At 43.5% G+C, this 16,730-nt stretch overlaps 1 protein-coding gene, 1 long non-coding RNA gene, 1 other non-coding gene and 2 pseudogenes across 4 annotated transcripts in view; 4 read left to right on the top strand and 1 right to left on the bottom strand.

The window, feature by feature from the left end:
- The window catches only part of LOC115560182 (uncharacterized), a 33,635-nt gene that overhangs the window by 13,391 nt on the left and 3,514 nt on the right, over positions 1-16,730 (top strand). The window lies entirely within an intron of this gene.
- Positions 11,415-11,589, top strand: LOC115560548 (uncharacterized; annotated as a pseudogene).
- On the top strand, positions 11,934-12,058 carry LOC115560541 (uncharacterized; annotated as a pseudogene).
- Positions 12,798-16,725, bottom strand: LOC115560149 (uncharacterized). 2 transcript variants are annotated; one of them, XM_030379476.1, is made up of 6 exons: positions 16,239-16,725; positions 15,004-15,192; positions 14,728-14,866; positions 14,277-14,652; positions 13,995-14,184; positions 13,596-13,792 (listed from the first exon to the last, which is right to left on the bottom strand). In XM_030379476.1, exons 2-6 carry the CDS (start codon positions 15,017-15,019, stop codon positions 13,749-13,751), a joined length of 765 nt encoding a protein of 254 aa, XP_030235336.1. In that variant the 5' UTR covers positions 15,020-15,192; positions 16,239-16,725; the 3' UTR covers positions 13,596-13,748. The 2 variants fall into 2 exon arrangements, with proteins under 2 accessions (XP_030235335.1, XP_030235336.1); XM_030379475.1 differs by having other exon boundaries at positions 12,798-13,792; positions 15,004-16,725.
- LOC115560540 (U1 spliceosomal RNA) lies at positions 16,417-16,575 on the top strand. Its single transcript, XR_003979777.1, has one exon. It is a non-coding gene; the product is annotated as a U1 spliceosomal RNA (small nuclear RNA).

The raw sequence follows: 16,730 nt of genomic DNA, 5'->3' as shown, positions 1-16,730 counted from the left end.
GTTAGGGACGTTGTTAGGCACATGAAAGAACAGTCTGGGATTGTGTTGAGTATAGATTTGAATAAGGCTTTTGATAGAGTGGAGCATGAGTTCTTGTTTCGGACTATGAAAGAATTTGGGTTTGGGGATAGAATAGTGAGTTGGATCAGGCTGCTGTATAAGGAAGCTAAGAGTAGGGTCAAATGTAATGGTCTGATGACGGACACCTTTGCTTTGGAGAGGTCAGTGAGACAGGGCTGTCCTTTAAAAGCACTGTTGTATAGCATGTCTATTGAACCCTTTGCTGTCCTTATAAAAAAGGATAGTAATATAAAAGGAATACAAATACCAGGTGAGAAAATTAATATAATTCAACAATATGCGGATGACATGACAATAACAGTAGAAAATATGGACAGCATCAATATAATTATGAAACACATGGGAACATATGGGAGGGCAGCAGGGGCTAAAGTGAATATAGAAAAATCGGAACTAATGTGTATAGGTCAGGAGGGGGATAGGGTTGACAGTATGATTGCATTTAGAGTGGTGGACTGCATCAAAGTTTTAGGAGTAAACAAAGGTCCAAACGAAAAGGAAGCAAGAGATATCACTTGGACAGGAGTGATAAATAAGATAAAACACACTTTAAATGCATGGAAGCAGAGGAAATTGAAATTAAAAGGTAAGGTAATAGTTGTTAATTTCTTATTATTATCCAAATGTGTGTATGTTTTGGGCGCACTAGATCTTCCGGTATGGGTTCTATCCGAATTAAATCAGCTGACTTCAAACTTCTTGTGGGATGGGAAGGGTGTGAGGATATCCCACAAAACGTTGATAGCAGGGTACAGTGAGGGAGGGTTAAAACTGGTGGACATTGACACAAAACGTAAAGCACTGAGGGTTAAAACAGTGAAGAAGTATCTCCATGATGTGAATGACTATGGGTGGAAACAATTCTTTAAAATGTATGTTCAGATGGCTGGTAGATGTGGAGAGAATAGTCTGCTTATGGTTTTGAAAGAACCAATGTATGAAAAAGTGCCTTTTTTCTACCAAGAGGTGTTCAGAGCGTGGGGAGAATTCCTACCCAACATATCATACAACTGTAGTAATGTAACCGAAGTAATGAATAAACCCGTTTTTCTCAATCCTATAATACAGCATAACAACAAAATGCTATAAAATAAGGTTTTCATGGATGCAGGAATTAGGCAAGTAAAGGACATGGTCTATGAGTTTGTGCCTGGGTTTCTGCCTGGGCAGGCAATGGTAGACTGCGTAAGAGAATGGGATGAGGATGCTAGGAGAGATATGATTGTAAAAATGTATGATATAATTAAGGGGAGTATGCCTGTAGACTGGAGGTATTTGATTGAGAGAGAGTGTGTGAGGACAGGGGATGGACCTTTACCTAAACTAGTGTTTGTTAAAAATGATGCAAATAAAGAGTTTAAAGAATTAAAAGTAAAAAACATATATTTAGAACTGATAGCGAAACTGTTGAAAAGACCGGCATCAGAACAAATGTGGGAGAGGGTTCTGCCAGGTATGAATGTACAGTTGATATGGGAAAACCTCCAAATCAAATATAATGCAATAGAATGTGAAAACAATGACTTCATGACGAGACACAACAGGATCTATGTAAACACGGTGCTGCAAAAGATTAACAAAGAGAACAAAAGAGAATGTGACGTGTGTGAAACTTAGCCAGAAGACTTGTTACATATATATATCCGATGTGAATGTCTACGTAGTTTTGTTTTGAAGTTAAAAGATATGCTGTTTAAAAACTGGGAAAAGGGTTTTGTAAAGGCATATGAATGGAACAAAATGTTGCTGTTTGGAGTAAATGGGAAAAGGAAAGATGTGAATGTTCGTTTGTTTAATTTTGTGTTAAGCCACGTAAGGTATGCTATTATGTCAAGAAGGAATCTTGCTCATTTTGAGGGGAAAAAGGTTCATGTGTGGGATTTGTTTGAATCGGTTGTCAGGAGAAATGTGGGTTTGATCTTTAAATATGGTGCTGAGGACTTTGCTGAATGTTTTATTGACGGGTGTGGCTTTATATCTGTAACATCGGAAGGGAAACTAGCATTTAATTTCTGAGTGTGCCTCTATGTTTATCAGGCGCACGTGTTATTATTAAGTGATTTATTTTTCTTTCTTTTTTATCATTTTTTGGGTTTTGTTATCCCTTAACATGAATGTGATTCCTGTGTGTATGTCATTGTTTTGTGTAAATATTTACAGATGAATGTCTTTTGTATATATAAATTGGTATTTTTGATAATAAAAAAAAAAAAAAAAAAAAAGCACGCCCGATCTCGTCTGATCTCGGAGGCTAAGCAGGGTCCGGCCTGGTTATTACTTGGATGGGTGACCCCCTGGGAATGGCTGATGACCCCCCAAAGTCCCTATCCCTCAACCCAGGGATCGCTCATAAAGGATCAAGAATCAAAACGGACGGCTCCATGTGGTGGCCACCGGTGGGAGGTTTTATTTCCAGAAATATTATGTGCAAGGCCTAGATTATCAAAATCCGCTAGTCTGCTGAATGTTTTGTTTATTATTTTCATACTTTGAGTTGATGTAGCTGATGAGATTCATATTATCAAGTGGAAAAGTGTTTAATTGTTACATTTTTGGGCTGAATTAAGAAAAATAATAAGAATGTATTCAGTGCACTCACTTTGTCTGGATGACAGAGCCATTCACAGAACTCATTATTTTGACCACACAGGGAGTGCAGCCAGCAAAGTGGGGGTGTATTCACACCTCTGGTTGCGGGAGAGAAGACACAAGGACTTCTAATTTCTTTGGTGTGTTTTTTCTTTCCACTACCCCACCCCTTGTGAAAGCCAAGCACACAGAGACTCAAATTCTTTTACAACTTTTATTTTTCACCCAGAATGGGTTTCATTGAAAAGGCAATGCATATAAAACACAAGTAAACAAGATCGAGAGCATGAGACGAGAGACAAACATGTACTACCATTTGCAAACATTTAGTTAAACATGGAGCTGACAGACATGCACACATCAAAAGGAAAGGCACATATAAATAACATTAATAATAATGCAAAAATCTCAACAATTGAAGAACACACACTTGTACTTAAAGGGGTAGTTCGGAATTGTGGACATAGGGCCTGATTCCGAAGTGAGCATTGGTATTCTATATCACTGGAGACAGTTTTCAACACATTTCATTCAGTCCTTCTAGTTGCAGAGTTCGCTCGTGCTAGGCTAAGATACATGCTAAGATACAACTCAACAATTGGCTTGTACAGGCTAAAGTGCAATAATGAACATGATTATCCAAAGACTCAGGTGACCAATCAACAAATAAAGGCTCAAGCTGTTCCTCCCTTTTGTGTTTTTTTGTGTTTTCTTTAGCAAACTTGATAAAACTGAAGCAGACAAATACATACAAACATCACAAACACATGAAGCTGACAAAGACAAACAACGTGCATGACAAAAACACAGATTATCTGAACATGAACAACCACTAAAGGATATGTAAACTGATTGTGTTAGATTGGAACTGATTAAGGTTAAAAAGATTGGCCTTGATATTGAAAATAGACCAGAATGGATACTACAAAGTTTTTTTGCATTTTTTTTAACGATATAAATAAATAGATAGTGCTTGCTGAAGCACTTTAATAACCCACACAAAGACAGAGACAAACACACACAAACAAGCCTCTTTCTCTCTCTTACAGATGGCACAGGAACAGTGGCATCACAGAGGTAAGTTATTCACACACACACACACACACACACACACACACACACACACACACACACACACACACACACACACACACAGTCCTCCTTTCCAACTCTGCATCCACGACACTCTTAAAGAGTTCAAAGTTGTCATACACCACATTGTCGAAGCCAGGGGTAGTGGACTTCCTAGTGGATGGACAGTAGGAAAACATTTTCTGAATGCTTCCAGCCACTTTGTCCTTGAAAGGGTTGTACCTCTTCCACTGTCCACCACAGTTTGGCATGTGGCAAGCCCCACATGGCCTTGAGGACTTGTTAGGCATGAATGCCTTCACTGTTTGTGCAGGAGGGACAAAGCTCTGGCTGCAGGATGTCCCACGAAACAGGACGGAGGGCGCCTGTGGCTGTGCGGGGAAGACCTGCAGTATGGGTGCTGCCGACACAGGGGGTGGGCCGTAGGTCAACGCAGCGGGTGGCCTCGGCTGGAGGTGGGTGGGCGCAGAAGGCCTCGGCAGAATGGGGGTGAGCGCAGCAGGCTTCGGCCGGGTGGAGGACGACAACCCAGTGGGCTGAACGGGTCGGTTCGCGGGAGTCACAGGCTGTGGCTCATCAACAAATAATCTGGAAACATAAAATACACATGTGATCAGTATTGATATGACGTGTGTGCTATTTGCTTTCCACAGCCAACAGGTGAAACAAAGTGCTTATGACAACTTACCTCCGCTTCTCACCACGTCTCTTTCCAGCCTCGTGATGGATGAGCCGGTACTGGACCTGAGGCCGGTCTGGCGGAGGGAGGGATGTTGGCAGCGCAGGAGCCCCCGGGAACGGTGTGTCCGACAGCACTTTCAGGTGAGGAGTCACCTTGTGGCCGAAGGAGCAGTCGCTCCTTCTGCCACTTCAGCAGCTCGTTCTGCTCTCCCTGCTGGCAGTACTGGAACAGCAGCCACACCAGCCAGCCGACATCATTCTCCACAAGCCACCTGAAGGTCTGACCGGCGTACTACCCAAACGTGATGACCAGCTGACCTTTCCACAGCTCAGCCCCCGACCTCTTGGCAGCCGCCTCTGCTGTCTTGAGATCCAGCCATTTAGGGTCAACAACAGTGCTGCTGCGGGCCTCTGCCACAGACCTTGCTGCCTCTGTACAGTACAGCCTGGCCTCTCCTTGCCGGTACAAAATGATGTTGGGGTACTGGTGTAGCTGTTGATGGCTGACCAGCGATGGTTTAGTGGCCAAGCTCTTCCCGCAGACATCACAGGTAAAGGTCTCCCTGGCGATGGCATGGATCTGGAATAACACTACTGTTTACCAGGTATGCAGCGCGTCCCATGCAACAAGAGATTAACACGGTCGCCAAATTGCTTTATGTTACACTTACTCTCGCATCAGCTGTTGTCTAAACAGTCACATTTACCCAAATCAACACATATCCACATCAAATTGTCCAAGAAAACGTTGATTGTCGCCGAAAAGCAACAAGTTTGCAGGTATGCGACGTATGCCCTTACTCATTGTAAACAGTGTCGTTAGCCGCGCCTAGCTATCGTTACAAAACACACATTAATCAGTTTATTATTTCAACGACCCCTGGGTACATATAGTCATGCCATACACCGTTGGAAAGCTTAGATTACCACGATTAAAAGGAGACCACCCACGAGTAATATGGTTGCTCGCAGACAAAACGGCGATAGGTTGACTGAAGTCTACCCAGCAGCTAAAAACGCACCCTCTACGTCTTCCCTTTATACACAACGACCGTGTTATGACACGGTCGAAATCTTTTCTCTTTCTACAAAATCGAAACAGCTTAATACAAACCTTAAAAAAAGGTCTAATTATTAACTAGCAAACGGTGAAGGGGATACAATTTACCTGAGTGAAACCACGTGCTGTAAGCTATTTTCTTTTTCAACTCGAGCTCATTGGCTGCAATAGAGTTCCGGGTGTTGACGTTGTTGGGGCGGGGAAATCGTGGGCACCACCATTTTGGCAGTATTCGATAGTATTGTTGGTTTATTTATTTTTTAACATTTTTTGGTGAAGCACTGCTTCACCTGTAGTCTTATAGAAGCCTCCACTGCTCCAAACTCTATTTGTGAAACATGCAGACGGCGTAGTGACACTGCCAGCAGGCAGCAGCAAAGAGATGTAGCGACCTCGGTTTATTTCTTCAGCTTTCACATACACACAAACACGCACACAGGGTGCTTGGTCATTCTTTTTTTTTTTTTTCGTTGTCTGTTAAACCGCCACGTGGAGCGACGTGTCTGGGAACCTCGCCTCTTGGTCTGAGCATGTGTGGCCATCGCTTCTCGGCCTTTTGGCTAAGACAGTGATCCCCTCTGTTGTCTGTTTATATATTGCCTATTTAGTGGCAATTATATAGCAGGTTAGGAGGATATTGCACCATCTTTTTGGTAAGTTTGGGTCAATTACCAGTTGCTGATACCCTTTACCAAGAAGACCATTGTCCAGTTCGTTTAAACGATAAGGTAAGTGGATTTTATTATTTTATTGTTGCCTGTATTACTTTGTTTACTCACTGTTTTATTGCTTTTAACCTCTTAAATATTTAAGAGTGTGGTGTCTCCATCATGTCGGTTAACCCCTCCGGCATGAGGAGGGACCACAGTGTCCGTTTTAAATTTAAATCAATGAATGGAATTTTAATTCAGATGTCCCGGCTTGATTTTTCAAGGAAGCACATCCAAGGAATCCTGAAGTTTACAGCAAACGATTTGAATTGTATTCTTGCTCTGCCCTTTAACAAAGGATTCGATGTTAGCTTCGCAGCCGCAACAACCCTCAAAGAATTTTGGACACGCTACGACACGGTAAAAGACCAGTTCTCAGCATTTGAAGTGGAGAGACTAAATGATGATTCCATTAAAACCGTAATCGTCAGGATGTTCAATGAAACTGTAAATGCTGATGATATTTGTATATGGCTGGCAAGATACTGCACTGTGAGGGCCCAGGCCACCAAGGTGAGAGATGAGGATGGCATCTGGAACTGTTCATGGAGGGTCCCCATACAACAATGGCGGGACCCACATGGCTTCCAGGGCCTGAAACATCTCCCATCCATGATGGCCCTTGGAGAGAACAGGGGCTACATTCACTACCAGGGACAGCCCAAGCTCTGCCGCAAGTGTGGCGAGCAAGGGCACCTGGCGGAAGCGTGTACCAAGGTTGTTTGCGGCAAATGTAGAGAAATTGGACACTCTTTTGAAGAATGTACCAATGGCAGGAAGTGCAACCTCTGTGGAGACTCAAACCATCTCTTCAGAGATTGCCCGAAATCTTTTGCTAACAAAGTAAAACAAAATGCAAGGAAATTGGCAGACGGGGGAGTACAAACAATTGAAGACGCCAGGGTGGAAAAAATTACTCTGATTGGGGGAGAGGGGGAGGGGCCTGAGGTTGCCCCACCTAGTGGTGAGGTGAAAGAGGGTGGTGGGGCCCAGGCAGCCGGTGGAGTTGAGATGGACTCCACTTCAGACTCTGAGGAAACCGGGAGCCTCGAAACAGTCGGCCGGTCGGAGGAGTCTGAAGTGGAGTCCAGTGAAGCATCCCTCCCAGGAGCCCAGCCAGGTAAGAGAGCAGTGTCGGAGATGTCCTTGGAAACCAACGGAGCCTTAGAGAAAAGGGGAAGAACTGGCTCCTCAAACAGTCCATCTGTCGAGGAGTCCAGAGTCTTCCCGAACCACCCCCCCAACACTCTCTCCTTTTTAAATATGGCACTAGAGTCAACCCCAAAGGACTCTGTTTTAAACCATGCTCGAGTCTGGGAGGGGAATGAAGGGGACGAAATTACCCCAGACCGTTTTTAGTCTTTTAATGCATAGCTGTCTTTTAAATACCATACTCATGATCCTCACCTTTTCTACACTCAATGTGAGAAGTGTGAAATCAAGAGTTAGAGCTCAGACGATTTTATCCTTTCTAAATAATTTTAAGTCAGATGTGTTTTTATTACAAGAATGTGCATTGCCCTTTTTAAAAAACTACAGGATATGGGAGGAGAAATGGCCACACAAATCTCTATGGAGCGGTTCAAATGAGAACAGAAATGACGGCGTGGCCATTTTAATCAAGAACCCCTCAATTCTGGTGAAGGGCAGCACTGTGGTGAGAGACGGAAGGGCACTTTTAGCACACTTGACTTTTATGGGAAGGGATTTTAATCTCTTAAACATCTATGGTTTTAACAACAAAAATGACAGACATGACCTTTTAGAAAACTTGCAGCCCCACATGCTAGGCCGAACGCCATTAGTTTTAGGGGGAGATTTTAATTGTATTTTAAATAGAAGTGATAGGAGAGGGGCAGGGGATGATTTTAAAGTGGACAAGACGTCGGTTTTATTGCAGGGATTATGCAGGGATTTTTAACTAAAAGACTGTTTTAAAACCTTGCATCCAAGAGAGGAGGGCTTCACCTGGTTCAGTAGTGACGGTTCCAGAGCCTCTCGCATTGACTATATTTTTACCAGAGACTGCCCGCCAACCGATGCTAGATTAACCCCTGTTTTCTTCTCAGATCACGCTATGCTATCCTGCACCCTTTCACTCTCTTCAGGTGTGACAAAAGGTAGTGGTCTGTGGAAACTGAATTGCTCCCTGCTAGAAGATAAGGATTTAGCCAGCCAGTACAGGGAGCAATTCAGTCAATGGCAGACCCTCCAAGACCTGTACGAAACACATGCACTTTGGTGGGAAATGGTGAAGGGAAAGACACAGACTTTTTTTAAAAAGGCAGGGAAAAACAAAAAAAACAAGGAAAATAGATGCATGGTGGGGCTGCAGAAAAGACTACAACGGTATTTTAAATTAACACAACAAGGTTTTGATTTTAACCAAGAAATTAGATTAGTTAAAAACCAAATGTTGATTTTATCGGAAATCACAAGCAAAGGAATTATAGTCAGAAGCAAAGAACGACACATGGAAGAAGGAGAAAAATGCACTAGATACTTTTTTAAGAAAATCATTAACAGTGGGGAGGGTATTTTTAAACTCAAAAAAACAAATGGGGAACAAACCAATAGTGACAAAGAAATAAATGAGGAAATAGAAGGTTTTTATAGAGATCTGTACAGCGAAAAACAAACAGAAAATGAAGCAAAAAACAACATCATAAGCAACATAGATTTAAAGATAGGTGAAAGTGCATTTTTAACCCGTGATTTTAACCTTTTGGAACTTCACAAATGTTTGTCGAGTTTTAAGGGGGGAAAGTCGCCGGGGGAAGATGGGCTTCCACTTGAATTTTATCTGACCTTCTGGGACATTTTAGCACCTGACCTACTGACGGTTTTTACCGACTTCCAAAGACTAGACCGACTACCAGACAGTTTTAGATCAGGGATAGTAAAACTACTTTACAAAAAGGAGGACAAGACTGACCTGAAGAACTGGCGACCAATAACCCTTTTAAACGTTGACTGTAAACTTTTTAGCAAACTTTTAGCAAACAGAATGTCCGTGGTTTTAGGGGAGGTAATCCACCCGGATCAAACCTGTGGCATATCGGGGAGGAAGATCACCGACAGCCTCGTACTGATTAGAGACACCATCTGTTAATGCGAGAGACAGAAACATCAGACTAGTAGTCCTAAATTTAGATTTTGAAAAAGCATTTGATCGGGTCTCGCACCAGTACCTATTCCAGGTACTGCAAAAATGGGTTTCCCTAGAGAGGTATATAGAGTGGGTGGGATTGCTGTATAGGGACATCACCAGCAAATTTCTTGTTAACGGGCAACTCACAAAAGCAGTAGATTTGCACTGCGGGGTCCGTCAGGGTTGTCCGTTATCTGCCCTCCTCTATGTGGCATGCATAGAACCACTGGCCCAGGTCTTGAGAAGGGACCAAGGGATTAAAGGGGTGGCCATACCGGGCAGTGGGGGACTTTTTAGCAAATGTGTTTTATATATGGACGATGTTAACATTTTATGCACTGACCTTTTATCAGTAAACAGAGCACTGGACTTTACCGACTGCTACGGACTGGCCTCTGGGTCCAAACTCAACAGAGGGAAGACCCAAGCCCTTTTTTATGGACCATGGACGGCGACTGAGATGACCGGACTCCCCCTGACTGTGAAACAGACCGACATAAAGATACTCGGGGTCAAATTCAACAGGGAGGGGGAGGGGACCGAAAATTGGCCGGACGTGATAGGGAAAGTAAGGCAGAGACTGGGATACTGGGGACTTAGAGGACTGACAATAGAAGGAAAGGTTTTAATCATCAAAGCAGTGATTTTACCTTTGCTTTTATTGATAAGCTCTGTTTTTTTTCCACCACACCGAGTGCGTTTAGAACTGGAGCGAGCAGTTTTTTATTTCCTGTGGGGGTCCAAGTGGGAGAGACTGAAGAGAACAGAAATGACGAAAACAAAAGAAAAAGGGGGTAAAGGAGTCCCGGACCTCCACCTGTTTTTAGGAAGCAGATATACTGCTCTTCACATTAAACTTGCAATGGTCCCATCCAGAGAAAACAAAACGACAGCAATGGCACGATTCTGGATGGGGTCCTATCTGAAAAGATTCCCGTTTTATATATCAGATCTTAGAACACCAGTATCATTTAACTTGTCACAATTTTACGCTTTTATTAAGAAGTTTTTAAAAAGAATTTACCTTGAAAACGAGGAACTGAATGTTTTAACAAACCATCGTTTTATAATCACGGAAGTGCAGGAGCGGGAACCAGTGAATCCGGTGCGCGGGCTAGCATACGGCGAGGCCACAACAGTCTGGCACAATGTGAACCATCCTGCCCTCTCCAACAGACTCCGGGACCTGTCATGGATGGCAGCTCACGAGATCCTCCCAGTCAGAGCCGTCATGCACTCCCGGGGGATGGCTGCATCCCCAACCTGCCCTCGGCCAGGTTGTGGCGCGCCTGAGTCGGTGAGGCACCTGTTCTGGGAGTGCAGCGCTGCTGGAGACCAGTGGGCAACGGCCGGCTCCCTGCAATTCCCGTACTTACCAGCAGGGGAGGCCCTGACAGCCCAAATGGTGCTGTATGGGGTGAGCCAAAAGAGTCAGCTACCACCAGACTTTCCAAAGCAATGGCTCACCCTAGCCGCCATAAAAGACGCCATATGGGCCTCCAGAAACCTGCTGGTAAGAAAGCACATGCAGATCCCCCCCGTGGCTGTGATCCGGAAGGCCGCAGCAATGGCCCAAGTGGCCGGTGCTGCAGGCGGCAGGCCTAGGACACGGCCACAAAGAAGAATCGCCTCTGTGCCCATTCGGACGAGGGAGTCGGAGCCACACGCGGAAAGGTCGAGGCAGCGGCGGCCTGGCTCTCCGGGAGAGGCAGGTGGGAAGGAGCAGAGAGGGGAGGAGATCCTCTGAGCCACAGGTCCCGAGAGACCAATGCTGTTGGAGAGAGCAGGATGGGTTTTTTTACTTTTTAATTGGGCTTCCTCCCGTCCCTGCACAGCTGTTTTTTAATCATGTTTTTTAAGCATCACAATGATTTTATAAAACAACAATGTATCCATGTATTTAATTATATTTATTTACCTTTTTTTACTCACAATGATGATGGTTTAAACTTGTTGTTTAATTAAAATGTCTTTTAAATTGTGTATGCTTTTAAAACACTGACCTGTAAATTGTGATATGAAAGTTAAATGAAAGAACTGGTGTCAATAAATATTTTCAAACGAAAAAAAAATCTGTTCTTATCAGTTTAATATCTGATACGTCCCCTACCCGGGGACCATATATTAAATTGATTTTTGGAACTGGGAGATGGAAAAGGGGCTTGCCCCGTCCACTCCACGCATCGACCTGGTATTGCAGTACCTCCAGGACCGGTGCACCCCTCTCTCACTGTGAAAAACAAAACTAAACTCCTCCTGAGAGTACACCCGTCCGCCTGTAGACAATAAAGTGTCATTTACAATTCATAAACGCACTGTTTACAATTATTCCAACGATATTCTGTTGTTTAAGAAAGAAAAAAGGATTCTTTCTGTGGCGTGTCGATAACTCGGATCTCCAGGTTTCCTTTCGTTATGCTTCCATCTCGCTGATTTCAGATTCGCCTGTCATCGTGTGACCGGTGGTCTACAGTGTTTATTAAAGTCTAGACATCTCCGAATGCTTTGCAACCGTTCTCCACGGGAACACGCGTGGGCATCGTTCAGCCCACCTGAACGTGTTCAACTCATACTTACCTGGCAAGGGAGATACCATGATCAAGAAGGTGGTTCACCCATAGCGAGGCTCAGCCATTGCACTGAGGCTGTTGCTGACCCGTGCGAATGGCGATGGACCGTGGCGACGTGCAAACCCCTGAGCAATTCATTGTCATTAATGTAGAAGAAAAAAAAAATTGAAGCCTGAAACCATGATAGTTTACGTTAGAACTGTAGCAGGTTTCCTTGCATGTGTTTTATGCGTTATGAAAATGGATTATAAGTACTTTTCTCATCTTTGCAGAGTTTCAATGGGAGAGATTGTAGACCGGACACCTGTCAATCAAACACCGCCCTCTATTGGCAGAATCTGATCATGACCGTGTGTGACTGGTGAGCTGTATTTGTATCGACTGTCTGTATCTGTTTTCATATTTATATTGTATATTATTTATTAAACCTGTATATATGTACATATCTTCTGTATACTCACTTAGAATTATGGTTGCAATTATACTGTGTAATTGCCTGTCTTTTGTATTATCTGTATCCTGCATGATACAGATTTACTTTGTTTTTGTGGTGTTCAAAGCCATATTGTTTTCTGAACACCACACAAACAAAAGTAGTTTAACCTTTGCCCTCATGCAAACTCCACATTGAAAGGTTTAAAAAAGGCAAAACTACCTGTATGGAAAGCTATCACTGGTGTGGATCTGTTTACATTAAAAGTGCCTTAGCAGAGCTTAAGTACAGCTTATCTCCTTTATGTTTGTTGCTACTGTAATAGGGGAATGTTCTGGATGAGGAATTGACTGTCTTATCTTGTCATTTTTAAGATTTTTTATATTCTGTTAATTGTTGTATGAAAATAAAGGTCAGAGAGGTTTATTGGAGTGCAATTTGTTTTTTTAATAACTCACATTATCAATAATAAATTAGGTTGTCACAGGTTTATAAACACAGGTGTAAAAAAACATTAATAATTGTAATATTAGCTTAAAATCTAAATCTAAAACAGCAATGACAACCAAGATAAAGATTAAATATACATTATAGAATATAAAGCCTTGTCCTGGAGATCAATGTAAAAGGCATCAAGCTCGTAGTGCAAGAGAATTATTATGCCTGTGACAGAGGTAACAAGTGCATATAGCCTATATATATACACACACAAAACAAGATTTTGATGAGTTGTGACATTTGTGATTTGCACATTAAGGAAGTAATTAGTAAGTAGTTTCCAAGAAGGTGCATAAAGATATGTCATGAACTGGAAAAAGAATGATTGCATCTGCTAAATATATACAAAGAACACAGCAAGCACAACAGTAAAAACACCTCTAAAATATAAAATTCAAACAGTGAGAAATAAGGTGCATAGTGAAATATAATACAAAACGAATGATTGTGTCTGTCAAATATGAATATATATAATGTATACAAAGAGCCCAGTGTCAGAGCATTCAAGCGCTGCTCTAAGGGGCCTGGGACTGAGAGGCCAGAAGCTCGTCTTCTGGCCCCGTCCGTGTGCGGCCTCTCATCCGGGAGCTCTGCAGCGGGAGGTAGGCTGGTGCTGGTGACGCTCTGCGGACGCTGGAGGATAGACAAACCTCAATCCGTCACGTTTGTGGCTGAGAAGGCTCCTGTCTCCTTATGAACTCAGCAACAGATTTGTTGTTCATTTTCAGGATGGGAATCCCTAGATTGCTGATTTCAGCGTCATCCACGGTCATTCTCTGTTGCACCCGCTGGTAGAGTGTGGTGATCTGGTGCTTGAGAGGGGAGCCGCGAGCCTTTTTCCTGCAGTCCGGGTGAAGCCAGAGCTGTTTAACGATGCAGTACATCAGCCGGTTCTTCCTGGAGTCAAGCAGGTGGGCGGGAGAGACACTGAGGACAATGAGGACAAAAGCTTAGGAAGCCACAAGGATCATATTGGGTTGAAACAGAAATAAAGAATAATCCTGAAAAGTGTGCCTTTTAACCTGTTTTATTTTAAACTGATTTAAAGTTTTATATTCAATATATGTACAGTTATATGAGCTTAATGTTGATCTGTGAATGCCATCGATAAAATAAAAAAATGATTTACCTTGTCCTTCAAAAGTGGCGAGAGCCTCTGAAAACAATGTATCGTGCCAAGGTGACAGGGATGTTGCTGTCGGAGGGGCCACTGAAGCAGACGCTGACGCTGACGGAGGAACCACTGACGCAGACGGAGGAACCACTGTTTCAGATGGGACAGGACCAGACGAAGATGGTACAGCTGCAGTAGGGGCATTCTGAGGAGAGTTTCACAAATTACAGTTAAATTACAGTGAAGTAGTTTTGTCTTATGAACTGCATTCTGCTTTTGAGTAACACCTCAACCTACCTGTTTCTCTTTGTCGAGAATAAATCTCCTGAAGCGCTTCAGTGCCTTGGAGCTGATGTCCTCCTCCTTCATTCCAAGCCACTGGCGAACAGAAGAGAAAGCCTCCTCTGCCATCTTCCTCTCTTGGGCACTGCCAGCTTGAGGGTCGGCATTAAGGCACTTGTGCAGGCTGTACCACTGCCACATCTCCTGAAAGGTGAAGGACTTAAAGCGACCCTGTCCATAAATGGCCCTGTCCACATTTTTCTCCAGGTGGCAGGAGACTGAGGGGAAAAACTCCACATAACGGAGGAGACAGTCCTTCACCCAGTCATTCTCTCTGGTTCCTCCTGTCCTGCCCGGGTCCTGGCTCTCCGCAATATGGCGGTCAAGCAGACTGAAACACACAGAACATGACGTTAAAGTAAGAAATAACGACTTAATTTGATTCTCTGTAGTGAAATATACTCACTATTTTAAGTAGCCCACATCATTCGCTACCAGCCACATGAAGCTTTGGCCAGCATATTTCCCAAAGGGAATAACCAGCTGGCCAAGGTAGAGCTTCTTTGAGGGCCTGGTAGTAGTGGCGAGCCGGCATCTCCTTTTTGCTGAAGAGTAAGACATTGGAATGGTTATTCTTAACTAATTCAGTTTATAAGCTCTAGCACACAGGTCAGGTCAGGTGTAAAGTGGAAATGGTTCATATGCCCATCGTGCTACTGGGATAATAATTCAGATTTATTACCTTCATCACAAGCCATCTGAAGGTCCTTGGGACCGGCGCTGGCTTGGAAGCCTTTGGGCCTGTGAAAGGCCCTGGCCTCTTTGGTTGCCTTCAGGACACATTGCTGCCTGTCCAGGGGCACAGTGGGGTCCAGAATGGGCAGCACGGGCAGCAATGGGTCCGCAGACGGTCTGCTGCTGCTGGCTGTACCTGAAAAAATATTCACCAAAGTGTTTAAAGTGTTTTGGGACTTTTTCCCCAGGCATTCATTTCATACTATATTTGTAAATGATGACATAATAACATAAGTGTTTTCACGCACTGGGCAGTTTCTTCTGCTGGCTATACATAACGTATAGACAATGGAAGTATGCATGTTATAACCATACAGACAAAACATGAATGTTATAAACTAACCTGCTGAATGGGTCGCTGCTTCGGAATCCATCCTCAAATACAGCTCAAATACAGCTAATGTGTTGCTTATTAAAGTTCATAGAAACAAAATATCAACGTCAAAATGTAGCCCATGTTTTTCTTTACATTCATTGGCGCAACAACAACACTAGGGGGACTGTAGTGTTTTTTCTTGGCCTTTTTTTGAGGGCTGCTATGGCTATGTCGACTTCTGATTCATAAATATACGAGTGGGCTACATATTGATGTAATATTGGCAAGTTTAAGTCAAGGTAGGTATGATAGCTTTATAAGAGAAATGAATGACAAATATGGGTCAAATTTGAACGGACAGGGTTGGCCGGCGTCGCGGCACTGATTTGCGGATCGACCGTAACGTTAAATCAATATACGATGGTAGTACATTAACGGGGACACTTTCAACCTACATTTATAGATATACTTTTTAACAGTAACTAAGCAAAATGTCTCGAGAGTAGGCCAAACTCCGCTCGCTGGCGGACTCGGAGTTTGGCTATGTAAATGAGGCCGAATGGCCGTCGGCAGCACATTAACATATGAATAAACCCAAAGATAAACAAGTTCATTCACGGAAAAAGTCATTTAATAAACCTACATTAAAAAACATAGTTTTGTATGGCTAAGTTGTTGACATGAAGCGAACGAGGCTGGTTGTATTAGGGCAAAGTAGCCTCCGCAGTGAGTGGGAAGAAAAAAGGGGCAAAAATACATTAATAAGCTAGGTACGACAGATATGATGAATGAAAAGCACTCGGTGGGAACGAGAAGCACAAGCCGAACATATTAGTTAGTAATATTAGTAGGAATGCGACTCTTACCGGGTGAAACGGTGGTGACTTTTTACTTTTTTCCATTCGGCTGAAATCGCTCGGAGAGCGTCAAGTGCCACCGTCGGGGAGGGGGAGGGCTCTAGGGAACTGTAGACACCGCGCCAATGGGAGGCCGCCATTGTCTACACTTTCGGAGGAAAGTGTAGACTCCTGGGCCGGAAAGTGTAGACTCCTGGCCAATTAGCGGCCGGCAAGTGTAGACAAGTGTAGACAAGTGTAGACTCCTATGCACTCGCCTGGCTCTCACGTCTGCGAACTCCCCAAATGTGGGAATCTCGATTGCATAATTTCTGGTAGTGGGGGACTGCGTTCGCGCTCTCCCCTGATCATGTTGTTCTAAAGAAATAATAGCTATGAATGGCTTCATCGTGCTATATTGTAGTCCATACCATGTTTTGCATCGCTACGTTTCTTCAAAAGATCACGCAAACGATGACGCCCAAGCAGTGTAATGCATTGCGTTCAAATATGGAACTCTGA

This window comes from Gadus morhua, chromosome 15, assembly GCF_902167405.1.
Source record: "Gadus morhua chromosome 15, gadMor3.0, whole genome shotgun sequence".
Taxonomy (NCBI): Eukaryota; Metazoa; Chordata; class Actinopteri; order Gadiformes; family Gadidae; genus Gadus; species Gadus morhua.
The sequence above is the reverse complement of the archived record's forward strand: the minus strand, read 5'-3'. Positions and strand labels throughout refer to the sequence as shown.